At 34.8% G+C, this 14,106-nt stretch overlaps 2 protein-coding genes across 2 annotated transcripts in view; one reads left to right on the forward strand and one right to left on the reverse strand.

The window, feature by feature from the left end:
• LOC134283262 (uncharacterized) overlaps positions 1-9,343 on the forward strand; it is a 36,785-nt gene extending 27,442 nt beyond the window's left edge. Inside the window, exon 5 of the mRNA XM_062765706.1 lies at positions 8,980-9,343. Coding sequence (XP_062621690.1) covers positions 8,980-9,171 — 192 coding nt within the window. The 3' untranslated portion in view covers positions 9,172-9,343. The remainder of the gene's footprint in view (positions 1-8,979) is intronic.
• Positions 9,344-11,343: 2,000 nt separating this feature from the next.
• LOC134283263 (uncharacterized) lies at positions 11,344-12,498 on the reverse strand. Its single transcript, XM_062765707.1, has one exon. It carries the CDS (start codon positions 12,496-12,498, stop codon positions 11,344-11,346), a length of 1,155 nt encoding a protein of 384 aa, XP_062621691.1.
• Positions 12,499-14,106: the final 1,608 nt, after the last annotated feature.

A 14,106-nucleotide genomic window follows, 5' to 3' on the forward strand; every position in this document is an offset into this window, starting at 1 on the left:
TAATGATCTTGCGCGTTAAACTTGTGCGGTTTTTTCGTTTTAATTTTTCAATGGATGCATACTGATTCACATGAGGATGAAAAACTGTTCAAAATAAGTTTGGTTTTTATAACAGGGCGATAGAAATAGTTTTTGTCATAAGGTTGGGGGGTGGGGTTAAAAAGGGCATTGAAAAAATAAATATAATTGAAATATTAAGGTGTTTTCTGCTTAATTACAATTGATTTGCCTCAATAATTATTTTTCCCGACCGGATTTCTTTATCTGTTACCAATGTGTTCCAAATAAACCGATTTTTACACATATTCAGAATTTTTATTTTGCTCCGAGTGTGGTCTAAATTTTTTAAATTCATAGATTTTAAAATTATTTATGAGTAAATAATGTTAACGAGTGTGATGGCAAGGTATCTTTTAAGCTGTCCTCTAAATTTCATGCATTTCTCTCAACCCGATACATCCAAATCAGGCCGTGGTGTGGCCAACATAATTTGTTTTAGAGGAAATCTGGACTAATTTTCTATGCTCCATTAAAAATGAACGAACAGCGATGACGGCCGAAAAATGCCATTATTTCTCATTTTCCGTCTAAACTCACAAAATAAAACCTTAATTCTAAGACTACAATATTTCTAAGTACAAAATTCGGTTTTACTGCAGGTGTCACAACAGTATTAATTTCTGCTATATATTCTTACCAAAAATGCGCAAGTTTGAGCAGATGTAACTAATTCAAAACAAACTTCTGAGAAGTTTCCTTTTCAGATCTTGTAAAACCATTCTTTATAAAGATTTTAGTACCAAAAAATACATAGCCATCCAGCAAGGCACGCAAGTTTGTTTCGGTCGAAGTCGAGCAGGTGCTTGAAAATCTAGTCCAGGGCCTAATCACTCCCCACTCTTGACAGTATACAGAAAAATCAGCACGCCCTAAATTTTAATAAATCTGGTCAATACAGGAAGTTTACATGTTGTTTTTCATCTCATAAAAAAATTCAGCTCCAGTCTCGTATCAAAATGCCCGAATCGGAAGGGAAGATTCTGGGATTATTTTTCGTCAGCCATGATTTGACGTGAACCAAAGTGTAATACTGTTATGACACCTGCATGGTAACTCTCATAACTTTTGCATCAAGTAAAGGCTTTAGCATTACAAATGCGGGAAAAGGGATGATATGTTGTTTGGGAATTGTTTTGGAAACGATGCCAAGTTGGATTTGGGTACCTGGGTCGAATAACAATGTCAGACAGTCATTTGTTATTACGATTGGGCTGATCTATGGAGGAAATTCGGGTTTGTACAATAAAACCAAACGATATTCATGAAATAAACATAGACAATGAATTATAAAGCATACATTAATAACATACGATGATTGATAATATTCCCATGATATCTACAAATAAAATTACGATACGTAGATTAAATATTCAGGGCATAATTGGGGTGATCCAAGCTGTGGGTAATTTTAGTCATGGGGGAAATCCGTAACACAGCTCCCCCTCCACGAAAACATTCGTCCCGAATGTTGGATCGTTTTATCAAGTCTCATTTTTAGGACTATATTTCATGGGAATATCGTCATGAAGAGTAACATTTGCAATAAACAGAATCATGGGCCACAATCATACAAAAATATCAATAATTACAACGTGGTCAACAACTGAACAAGTTATAATCATAGGCATGAATAACAAAATTATGAATAACAGTTCATCAATCATCAATACATCAACTTTTACCAAAATGTTTTTGTTCATAACAGTTCATCACTTCTTACCAATCCTGGATCCATTGGAATAGAAAAGTCACGACGGAGACAAATCATGGATCTCAATCCACAACACAAATATTCACAATTATTATACGGTTCACAAAGTTATACAATATAGTCCTTTGAAATATCCAAAAGGTCCAGAGCATCCGTCTACTATGAATCCAGCATCATTGGGAAATGTCCAGGATCAACGTTCGGAAGTACATCACATGGTTTGGAGGGCTTCCTCACAGCAAGGTATGAACTAGGGATGGCTCCCTTAGGTGGTTGGTATGAAACATATGATTCACCAACACCATTTTGTAATCCTTCATTGTTGGGGTAGGACGAGGCTGGGGAACTTGTTAGGGCTCTTTGGAGTTTGTCGAAAGTTACATGGCAATTTTCATTCAAATGGAACATTTTCTTTGATTCATTGGTAATTTCTTTGGGGACATTCTCAACATTCATACATTGCAAGTGGTCTGGAAATTGGGGGTTGAGCTTTTGGCTAAAAGTATTAATGGTACGGGTAATGGTTGGGTCTTTCAATACATCTAGTATTGTGTCAACACATTTGACTGTGGCACCTTGGGTAGTTTTACATAGTTTGCTACTTTCATCTTTCATATTCATGTGACAAACTGTGACTTCTCTGTCTACAGTTACAGGGGTTTGGGGAATCAACAACTCATTTTTTTCAACAAAACTTGGGATAGGTTCTATTTTTCCAACCTCATCCCTAAATAAAGGGTTATCTACCTTTGCAGGAGCAACATAATCACAATGGGGAGGATTTCCAATATCCTCGGCAAGACTTATCTTGCCACAAGACACAACTTTTACACAAGATGTACTAAAGCAGGGAATGTCTAGACCCTGTACCTTTAGTTTCATTTGTTTCACAAAAAGTTCACATGAATTCTGGGTCATAAAATCTAGTCTCAATATGCATGGGTTTTGTATGTCGGCCACAAGTACTTTATGGGTAACTTGAAAATTTTCAAGGGATATTTTGATTGGGCATTCTCCCTTAACTGGGATTGCATCACCACTTGCAGATGTAAGTTTGATAGATACTGGGGTAATTTTGGGCTTTTCCACAGTATCTAAAGAAGTATATGCGGTATTAACCAACATTTGCCCCCCAAAATCAAACTTTGATGGAGTAATATTTAATTAAGTCCTTAAACAGGGGAGTATATGCTGACTTCAAAGCACTGAATAATTTCATAAGTAATGACGTCATATGTACGTAATGACGTCACAAATATGACGTAAATTTCAGTTTTGTATGAATTTTGCAGAAAAATGTACATATTTCGTCGATATTTTAAATAAAAGTCACCGAGCGCATGTGTGTTCAGGATTAATATTTTGATATAATGTGTAGAATGATAATATCAATGAAATATGACATTATTGTTCCTGAACACACATGCGCTCTATAAATTCTAAAGCTTAAATTGTTGAAATTTTGTCCATTTTGTCCTCTTTCTGAAAAAGGATATAAAATCGTACTAGTTTGTGACGTCATAAAAACAGAAATTGTGAATACACTGCTCTGGAACTATAATATTTTCTGTTAACTTATATTTCTCGTACAATTTATTGAATTAAGCACATTTCAGGAAGTTTTCAAAATTTGACTTTTGTGGGGGCAAACATATGCAATATACCGCATATAGTTCTTTTCAAAGAATTGGGTACTGACAATAGTCACACCAGCACCCGTATCTACTAGTATATTTGTTTCTTTATTTCCAACTTTCCCAATAATATGAATTCCATCATTTCCCCCATTTATATCTCTCACTAAAATTTCTTTGGGGATAGGTTCAGTACAAGGGATATCTTTCTTGGATTCAAATTCTGTTTTATTTTCAATATTGGGTTCGGATTTTAGTGAGAGAGGTTGAGCCACGTTTAATGGCAAGTGTTGGGGCCTGCCCCTTGGACCTGTCGACTTCCGACCCCCGAATTCGACACTGGGTAGTTTCCCTGATTTTGAGGTTGGAATTGATTTTGATTTGGGTTCTTGGGGAAATTTTTCCATTTGTTGTAATTTCCTTGGTAGTGTGAACCTTGAGGTCTTGGTCCATAATTTGTTGGTCTATCGTTTTGATAGTTGGGTCTGACTGAGTTTTCATATGAGCCCATATTGGAATAATTTGCATAGGGGTTTTGGTATGAGTTCTCATATACATGATAATGTGCATATGGGGTTTCTACCATATTATGGGTAGGCATCTGACAATTCCTTACTAGGGCTCTGATTTCTTGGGTAAGGGATTGTAGGTCATCCCGCAAGTTTTGGATGGGTTCTGATTTGTTTATGGCATGAACAGTTTTATTTCGTTGGGCATCTGCCAATCTATATGTTTCCAACCGAATGGCCAAAATTTCTGCTTCATTTATGTCTTTGGGTTTAGCTTCCCTTAGCCTTAATCGCATATCTGGGTCTGGTAGGGCATCAATAAATTGATCAAGGGCCAGAATGCCGATAATGGTTGGGTCAGCCATTGGGTAAGCTTGACGAGTTAGCTTTTTAATAGATTGGGCCAATTCGGGCAAGGATTCATTTACACCCCTAGTTTTGGTTTTGAGTTGGGCACGGTACATTTCAGATCTTTCAATGGAGCCATATCTCCTATTTAGGATTTTCACAAGGGAGTTAAAATCTCTTCTCTGGATTTCATTCAGTTCACTCAGGAGGGCACGGGCACTACCCGTCAGACTACTGGCTAGATATAGTGATTTTGTTTTATAGTCCCACCCATGCAAGTCAATTAAAATTTCAAATTGGGCGAGGTACTCATCAAAGTCCTCTGATCCATCAAATGTTTGGGGTTTTATGGTAATATGGGCTTTGGGTGTAGATTGGAGAGGCATTCCATTTTCATTTCTATTTATTTCAAGTAGGGGGAATAATGGGTACCCGACATTGTTCTTGGGTGACGTGTATATTCCCTTTGCCCATTCGTTGGGTCTGTACAAGTATGGGGTTGGAAATCATCATAAGAGTGGACTGGGTGAATGGGTCTGGATATTGAGACACTGGGTGTGTGATGATTGTCTCCCCTGTCATAGGTTGGGTTTTCAAATTTTCTTTCTAAATGATTAACATGATCTCTCAATTCATGATATTCATGTCTCATACCCAACAATTGTTGGTTAACACTTTGTACCATAGACACTAACATGTCCAATTGATTGTCTTTTGCAGGCGGTACAGAATTTGATGCCATTGGGGAAGATTGGAGATTGGGAGCGGGTAAATTATCCTGACTGTCTTTCACAGCTTTGGGTGAAGATGGGAGTGGTTTGAAAGTGACTTCAAAACTTTCATCAGTTTCCATTGTAAATATTGGGTACAAAAATTGATTGGGTCAATGAAAAAAATTTACAAAAATTTTAAAAATTCTTTTGTCTTTATAATAGAAAAATTTTGGTGAACAGAAATAAGCAAATGGAGATCCCACTTGTGACACCAAATTGTAACGTGACCCGATCTTGGGTGTTACAAAAATTATGTGAGTCCTCTTATTACTGAGATTTACCTTAATTAATCAACATGATTTGTTTATCTATAAAAATGAATTTATTCAAACAATAACAATAATGATTTATGATTAATTAAATACAAACAGAGTATACTTATGGATAATTGGTCAGGATATATAATAGTCAGCTGATTGGGTTCCTCAATATCAACAATGGGATAGTACGTTCAGCTGATTCAAGTTGGGTCAGGATGTATAATAATTGGGTAGATTGGGTTACCCAATATTGGTAAATTTACCCAATGTGAGGGCCTCAGTTTTTACCCAGTGATGGGGAGTTGGGACTCTGAGTTGGTCAGATGTTAAAGGGGCTGACCAACCTCCCAGACTGAAGAAAAAGTCTAAAGTGCCTTCTTTATATACCTTTTGGTATTCCGGTGCGAATTAGTTCACGCGCGAATAACAAGCGGTACCGCCAGTATTCGCGCGACGTTTGTAGGTGTCACAACAGTATTAATTTCTGCTATATATTCTTACCAAAAATGCGCAAGTTTGAGCAGATGTAACTAATTCAAAACAAACTTCTGAGAAGTTTCCTTTTCAGATCTTGTAAAACCATTCTTTATAAAGATTTTAGTACCAAAAAATACATAGCCATCCAGCAAGGCACGCAAGTTTGTTTCGGTCGAAGTCGAGCAGGTGCTTGAAAATCTAGTCCAGGGCCTAATCACTCCCCACTCTTGACAGTATACAGAAAAATCAGCACGCCCTAAATTTTAATAAATCTGGTCAATACAGGAAGTTTACATGTTGTTTTTCATCTCATAAAAAAATTCAGCTCCAGTCTCGTATCAAAATGCCCGAATCGGAAGGGAAGATTCTGGGATTATTTTTCGTCAGCCATGATTTGACGTGAACCAAAGTGTAATACTGTTATGACACCTGCAATTAAACTTTAATTTTTGCCTTGCCGCTATTTTGCTATTTTCCCGATCTATGATGATTATTTAATGTATTTACCAAGTTTCATAAAAATCCGTCCCAAGATAGGAAAATTACGGGCAAAACTCTGTGACAGGGGGCTTCGCGGTGGACACGGATTTCTAAAAATATGGCAAAAGTTGAACTGTATGTAATGATCTTGCGCGTTAAACTTGTGCGGTTTTTTCGTTTTAATTTTTCAATGGATGCATACTGATTCACATGAGGATGAAAAACTGTTCAAAATAAGTTTGGTTTTTATAACAGGGCGATAGAAATAGTTTTTGTCATAAGGTTGGGGGGTGGGGTTAAAAAGGGCATTGAAAAAATAAATATAATTGAAATATTAAGGTGTTTTCTGCTTAATTACAATTGATTTGCCTCAATAATTATTTTTCCCGACCGGATTTCTTTATCTGTTACCAATGTGTTCCAAATAAACCGATTTTTACACATATTCAGAATTTTTATTTTGCTCCGAGTGTGGTCTAAATTTTTTAAATTCATAGATTTTAAAATTATTTATGAGTAAATAATGTTAACGAGTGTGATGGCAAGGTATCTTTTAAGCTGTCCTCTAAATTTCATGCATTTCTCTCAACCCGATACATCCAAATCAGGCCGTGGTGTGGCCAACATAATTTGTTTTAGAGGAAATCTGGACTAATTTTCTATGCTCCATTAAAAATGAACGAACAGCGATGACGGCCGAAAAATGCCATTATTTCTCATTTTCCGTCTAAACTCACAAAATAAAACCTTAATTCTAAGACTACAATATTTCTAAGTACAAAATTCGGTTTTACTGCAGGTGTCACAACAGTATTAATTTCTGCTATATATTCTTACCAAAAATGCGCAAGTTTGAGCAGATGTAACTAATTCAAAACAAACTTCTGAGAAGTTTCCTTTTCAGATCTTGTAAAACCATTCTTTATAAAGATTTTAGTACCAAAAAATACATAGCCATCCAGCAAGGCACGCAAGTTTGTTTCGGTCGAAGTCGAGCAGGTGCTTGAAAATCTAGTCCAGGGCCTAATCACTCCCCACTCTTGACAGTATACAGAAAAATCAGCACGCCCTAAATTTTAATAAATCTGGTCAATACAGGAAGTTTACATGTTGTTTTTCATCTCATAAAAAAATTCAGCTCCAGTCTCGTATCAAAATGCCCGAATCGGAAGGGAAGATTCTGGGATTATTTTTCGTCAGCCATGATTTGACGTGAACCAAAGTGTAATACTGTTATGACACCTGCATGGTAACTCTCATAACTTTTGCATCAAGTAAAGGCTTTAGCATTACAAATGCGGGAAAAGGGATGATATGTTGTTTGGGAATTGTTTTGGAAACGATGCCAAGTTGGATTTGGGTACCTGGGTCGAATAACAATGTCAGACAGTCATTTGTTATTACGATTGGGCTGATCTATGGAGGAAATTCGGGTTTGTACAATAAAACCAAACGATATTCATGAAATAAACATAGACAATGAATTATAAAGCATACATTAATAACATACGATGATTGATAATATTCCCATGATATCTACAAATAAAATTACGATACGTAGATTAAATATTCAGGGCATAATTGGGGTGATCCAAGCTGTGGGTAATTTTAGTCATGGGGGAAATCCGTAACACTATAAACATCAAAACCATATTGTGTCACAAAAGCATTCTAAGGAAGTGTAGATTTAAGTTTGTATTAAAACAAACTTAAAAAATCTACACTTCCTTAGAATGCTTTTGTGACTCATTATGGTTTTGTTGTTTATAGTATGAAAATTCTGAGCATTCTAGGGAAGTTTAGATTTAAGTTTGTTTACCCCCCCCCCCCTTAAGAACCCACTTTTATAATATATATGTTAATTTTTTTGATACTGAACTAATTTTTGCTTTTTCCTAGCCAGTTGCTCAGGTGAGTGATGGGGTCACCGGGCCTCTGCTTTTTTTCTTTCTATTTTATGGCTTAATCCGCTTTAAATTTGACACCTCTATTTTAAACATTAAGTATGTGATATTCCAAAGTAAGTTTACAGAGCACAGAAATACTTTGTAAAATTTAAATATCACATGAAAGCCACAATGTTTCATGGCAAGTAGCACTCATACTTTTATTTTTATATTTCAGAAATATACATGTAAAGCTCTGGATTAACAGTTCATTTGCAAATTTACATTGTCACAATGCAAGTCATTTTGCAATAATTTAAAAGCACTCAAGTTGATTTTTTAACTTTTTGTGTTTAACATTCTTTGACAAAATGAAGCATATACTCTGTAGTGGTATGTTTAGGTTGGATGAATATTCTTTTTCAATTGATGACTTAAGCATTTCCCAGCATTTAGACAGCAGTGAGCAAACTGCCACACTGGAAAAGGCAGACAAGAACATTCTATGGAAACTAAAATTACTGGCTCCTCATGCTGAATCTGTCGCTCAATTTAGAGTACGTCAAATCTACATGTATCTTGCACAAACTTGGTTTGAATTCATGTGCATCTTTTTTTTTATTGTATGTCATTGATTCAATGATGGCGGAAGCAATATTTTACAAGCAGTTTTGCAAAGTACAACAAATTTTCCGTTGGGCAGAAAATTTAACGTCCTCAAAGTATTTTAATTAAGTCTGAGGAAGTTCAAAGGATATTTTAGTCTTGAATTTTTCATTGGACTATTAATATTTAATCCATGCATAATGTACCACTTATTTTACTTCATTATTGTTTTTAGTTGATTAGTCAGAGCGGTGCATTAAACAAAGAATATGTTGGACCTCTAAGAATGGAGTTTGAAATTTCTGGCCATCTGCTATCAGGGATGAAGGAAAAATCGGTGAAAATTGTGAATATAGAGCAGACCACTTCACAGAAGTGGCTGAGATACATAAATGTCAGTGATTCATTTCTTGTCAAACTTGCGTAGCAATGAAAATAAAGATGAGATAAAATTTTATTAGAAAAAGAGTACAATATATTTTTAGGCTAGCTTATTAAAATTTCCATGATTACTGCAAAGTGTAGAATTTGTTTTTGAAGATAGACACATGTTTAAATCTCATGGATAATTCGCGATTTGTATAACACTTTAATACCTTGTATCAGATGGTTCAATGAAGCTTAGTTTACTGTATGATGCTGATGGCTAGAATCATTTTGTTAAAAAAAACCCTGTTATTTAAGTGATTTTTTATTGATAAAAAGACGTTCACTATTATACGTCTAGTGTTTGAATGCAAAGTCTACTATTATTATATAAGGAAATACAGATTGATGAGGGAACAAATTTTCAACAATATCCTATCGTGAAATTAAGAATTGCACTCCTGCTAGTTTTTCTTATTTGCACACCTATCATATGTCTTTTGTATGATATGATGCTGCTTTCAATGACATCAGATCTACTCACTTACAATCCCTTACAATCTTGTAAGCCGGTAAATTAGTTTGTTTTTAAAAAAAATGTAGATATGTATATATTAAAATAAAAAAATATTAATATAAAAAAGAAACAGCAATAATAAAAGTATCCATGATAGTTATATTCTACATGAAATTCAGTGACACTTTGCAATATGAAAAGAATTAATGGTTTACATTATTTTTTTTTTTACAATATATGGACTAATCTTTCTGGAATAAAAATTTTGGTTTGAGAAAAATAAATTTGTTCGCATTTGATTTTGTTGGTAAGTAAAAACATCAATTTAGTATTGAATTTACGTACTTTGTGAGACATGGGAATTCTTCATGCCATTTAAAAACAGCAAAAATTAACCTCTGATGAAAATAAGTGATGGCACAGTTACTGGTTGTAGAATTTACAATTTTTTTAGATAACAAAAATGACCTTGAAGCATCCCCATATAATTTTGTCCCTGTTGCTATAAGCTTGTGAAAAAAGTTTCTTGGTAGTGACGAGTCACCCCCTCAAGATAAATGTCCGTTTTCTGTCCTGATAAATCATGAATATTTTTATATTTGTAATAACAGATACATGTAGAAGGGAATGTACGTTTCTTTTTATCTTAATGCGTTTGACCATGTATACGATTATTTTGATAACGTGTACATTTTATTATTCATCAGGCCTTAAGGACCCTCTCTACACCAGTACAAAATGTTTTTGGGATATTGAGAAAAATATATGATATAAAGGTGTTAGTATTGAGCTTATTTATATGATTTTCAACATATGGTGCGTGGCATTTACCCCCAGGAAAAATAATCAAACACAACACAGTATCAGTGAATAGAAATCACTGTTGTTTACTTCCATAGAGAAAGTACATGTAAATACCATGTTCAATTAATTTATCTTGCCTTTTAAAATGTTAAGAATACCTGAATTGATTACAAATCGTGCAATAACTTGTGAATTTCTAATTTTAAGAATTTAGATCTAAGGGCAGATCACTCTAACTGCAAAAAATACCATAGAATCAGAACTCTTCAGTGTGCAGTACGTGTAGAGAGGGTTCTTAATTTATTTTATATCAAATATAAATGTTACTTTCATTCTAAATTATATCAAGTTCATAGTTTTACCATTCCTATGTATTCGACATGTTGTTTTTCCTATTTGAAAACATTTGCTTCCTGTTGATAATACGCAGTTACTCTTCAAAAACATCTGTTTCCTTATCGATAATTTTGTCTTTTCTTTTTTATGATTTCTTGTTTCCAAATCTATAATTTTCTAATTCATATTCGATATTTTTTCGTTCTTATTCGATATTTAAACTATTTATATTCAATAAACATATGCTATGTTTATTGTAAAAATAACATTCCTAATCGAAAGCATATGTTTTTGTATTCATTTTTGATTGATTGATTGTATGGTGGAGATCGAAAAATTTTGTCCTATTAAAGTTGATTATTTGAGTTAAACATCTTTATCCGGTTAATTAACCAACAAGTAATGTGTTGCATATTCCCTGCATACAAAAGGGAGCAAACTGATTCAAAGGTGTCAAATAAATTTATTTCAAAAACACATTTAGAACACAAAGGTATGACACATATATCTGCATAATGTTAGTTGAGATTTTAAATTGCCAACACTATTACATCCCCTTTAGTATACTAATGGACTTCAGTGCAGATACCTGATTTTCTTCACTTGTCTATTTCCGTACTGAGCAACCAACAGATTGTCATTTGTATCTGTACATAATCCCCTGGGTTTACTCAGTCCACACTCTATGTAACGGAGGAACTGTCCATCCCGGTCTATGATGTGGACACAGTCATTGTTGAAATCAACTGTAAGGATGTGACTCTGACTGTCTGTGGTGATTCCTAGTGGACTGAATGGTAGGTTCTTTAGAGCAGGAGTATGTCCAGTGTACCTGAATCTCAGTTTTCCGACCTGATTTACCACCACTACTGCTCCAGCTCCACAGTCAGACAAACAGATATCCTGATTCGTGTTCTCACGGATATAATATATCAAAAAACGTCCATAAGAAAGGAGAGGTTTGCCTTTATCATCAAACTGAATGCTTTGTTTCTGTGTGGAGCCAGAATAACGAACAACTTTTGTTTGTTTATAAGCATCATTCTCCATGATAACCAGCAGATCATCCAATGAAGTACTATAGGCAGCACGAGGTTTCCAATCCTGTAGACGGATCATTTCCTCTACATATATTTTCTCAATCTTCACAATGTTCACAGTTCTATCGTTGTAATCGGTATAAACTAGGTCTCCACTTTTTGTCACTGCTATGCTAGAGTGTGTAGTCCCTGACCTGGTTGTAATTGACTTGAGTAGTGATCCCTGATTGATGCTGAAAAGTTTCATTGTGCTGTCATCCCCACTTGTCCAGATTTCTTCATCACTCAAACAGGCCACATTGTAAAGGTATTCATAACCAGTGTTTATGGTGGTGACAGTCTCTGGTTCATCAAGCAGCTGTTTAACTGGAGAAGAGGATCCAGCTTCATGTAATTTCTGTGATGTCTTAATGCTGTAATCTTTCTTTTCTGGGGATAGGGAAGTTAATGATAAAGTTCCAAACAGTTCACTAAGTTGCTCTCCATTGATTTTGCCTTGGGTGAATGTAGGTGAATAAAGGACAATTTTATGTGGTAGCTGTCTGTACTTATCTACGTCAAATGTAGTGCTAAATAGTTTGGAAACATCGTTAGAAGTAACAGCTCTGTCTATTGAATTGATTTCATCTTTGATTTCAATAAGTTTTATGTTTATTTCATCCAGTTGTTTATGTAGAGCTTGAATCTGCATGTGTTTAATCTCATCATATTCAGCTTTTAGTTTCTTGACAAGTTTGTCAATTTCTCTGTGCCAGTCCTCTCCATGTTTTGTTATGACTGTTGAGAGATCTCCAAATTTCTTTTGTACCTGACTTATTCTGTTTTGTATATCAGTGGCAATGTCCTGGTAGGTTGGATAAATAACCTCATTTAATTCAACATGATCTTTTCTTAGTTTGTCTTTTCTTTGCCCCTAAACTTCCAATATTTCTGATATATTATGACCTAGATGTTGATCAGATCCAATACATTTGATGCATACAGGAATTTTACAACGTTTACAGTACATTTCACACCACCCTTTCCCATGCGATGTACACCAAGGGTAAAGGCGGGTCGATTTTCTGTCCTTGAAATCAACAATTTTATGAGGGTTCGAGAGATCAGCAGAAATGTGCTCTCCCACACAAGCTTTACACAGGTTGACAAGACATGCATCACAGTGCATCTGCACCACAGCAGTCTCACACAGGTCACATCGCATCGCATCCTGGACACTGGTACGGGGGTCCATAATTAAACTTTCAACTCTGAAATATAAAGTTAGTTTAATACTTATAGTTATCTGATGGAAAATTGAACTTATGCAGCCTTAAGGTATAATTGCAATTATGGGGTGTAAGAATGAACAAAAGTTTCTTTTAATTATACTAATTTCCCATTACAGATTAAAATTAAAATTGTGTCAACATTTCGATTTAATAAGAAAGACATTTACGTTGTTCAACAGAAACTGGTGCTTTTGAAGAGGATCAAATGATCTCTTTATCAGATCATGTTTTAAAGGTCAATACAATATAATAACTCATTATTGGCTTCTGAAGTGGACAGATATAAAGAGGAACACTAGAAATGCACACTATTTTATCAATATTTATAAACACACAATGGGATAATGTATTATTGAAACGCACAAAAATGATAAAGGTGTAACTCTCATTGTACTGCATACTTTTCCCTTAGCAAAACCTTTATCTCTCAAGCATTTGTAAGACTAGCTTACAAGCATGCAAGGAAAATCGTCAGTGCAAAAACTAGATAAGCTGGAAGTATAAGAATTTTTCTCTATATAAGTAACGATTCATATGGTGTGGAGGACCCTTAAGAAATACAATATATTTTCCCATGATACTTTTTGTGTCAGTGTAAGTTCCATATGTACGATGGTTGTCCCAGAAAAATATTTTAAAAATCTTCCGTGCCACTAAGACTATGAAATTAAAAATTGGCATACTACTCATCAACATCTTTTTAATAATCTCTTAAAACTTCATGACATATTTCTATAAATAACACTTTCCTCTCAGGGAAATGAATCCAACAAATCCGCTGTCGGCGCAACACTGATGACATCAAAACGAAGCTCGTAGTGACTGTGAATTTTTTCTGGAAAGTGTGCCGCTAATATAATTCATATAAACATAAAATCGGCACTTTGGCCTATTCTCTTCTATCAGATAACCAGTCAAGTCAGCCTCAAACTTCTTCAGTTAGGGATTAACTTGTTTTCCATACTTATCATTACTTCCACACTTATGTTTGTATTTTTTCATCGTTAACATCGTTACCATCTCTTTTT

The sequence above is a fragment of the Saccostrea cucullata genome, unplaced genomic scaffold, assembly GCF_032062105.1.
Source record: "Saccostrea cucullata isolate Sc308-1 unplaced genomic scaffold, CSIRO_AGI_Scuc_v1 ctg5109, whole genome shotgun sequence".
Taxonomy (NCBI): Eukaryota; Metazoa; Mollusca; class Bivalvia; order Ostreida; family Ostreidae; genus Saccostrea; species Saccostrea cuccullata.

Excerpts from the sequence above, each read along its gene's own strand:
- LOC134283263 (XM_062765707.1), bottom strand. The coding sequence starts at position 12,498 with ATGCAGATTCAAGCTCTACATAAACAACTGGATGAAATAAACATAAAA.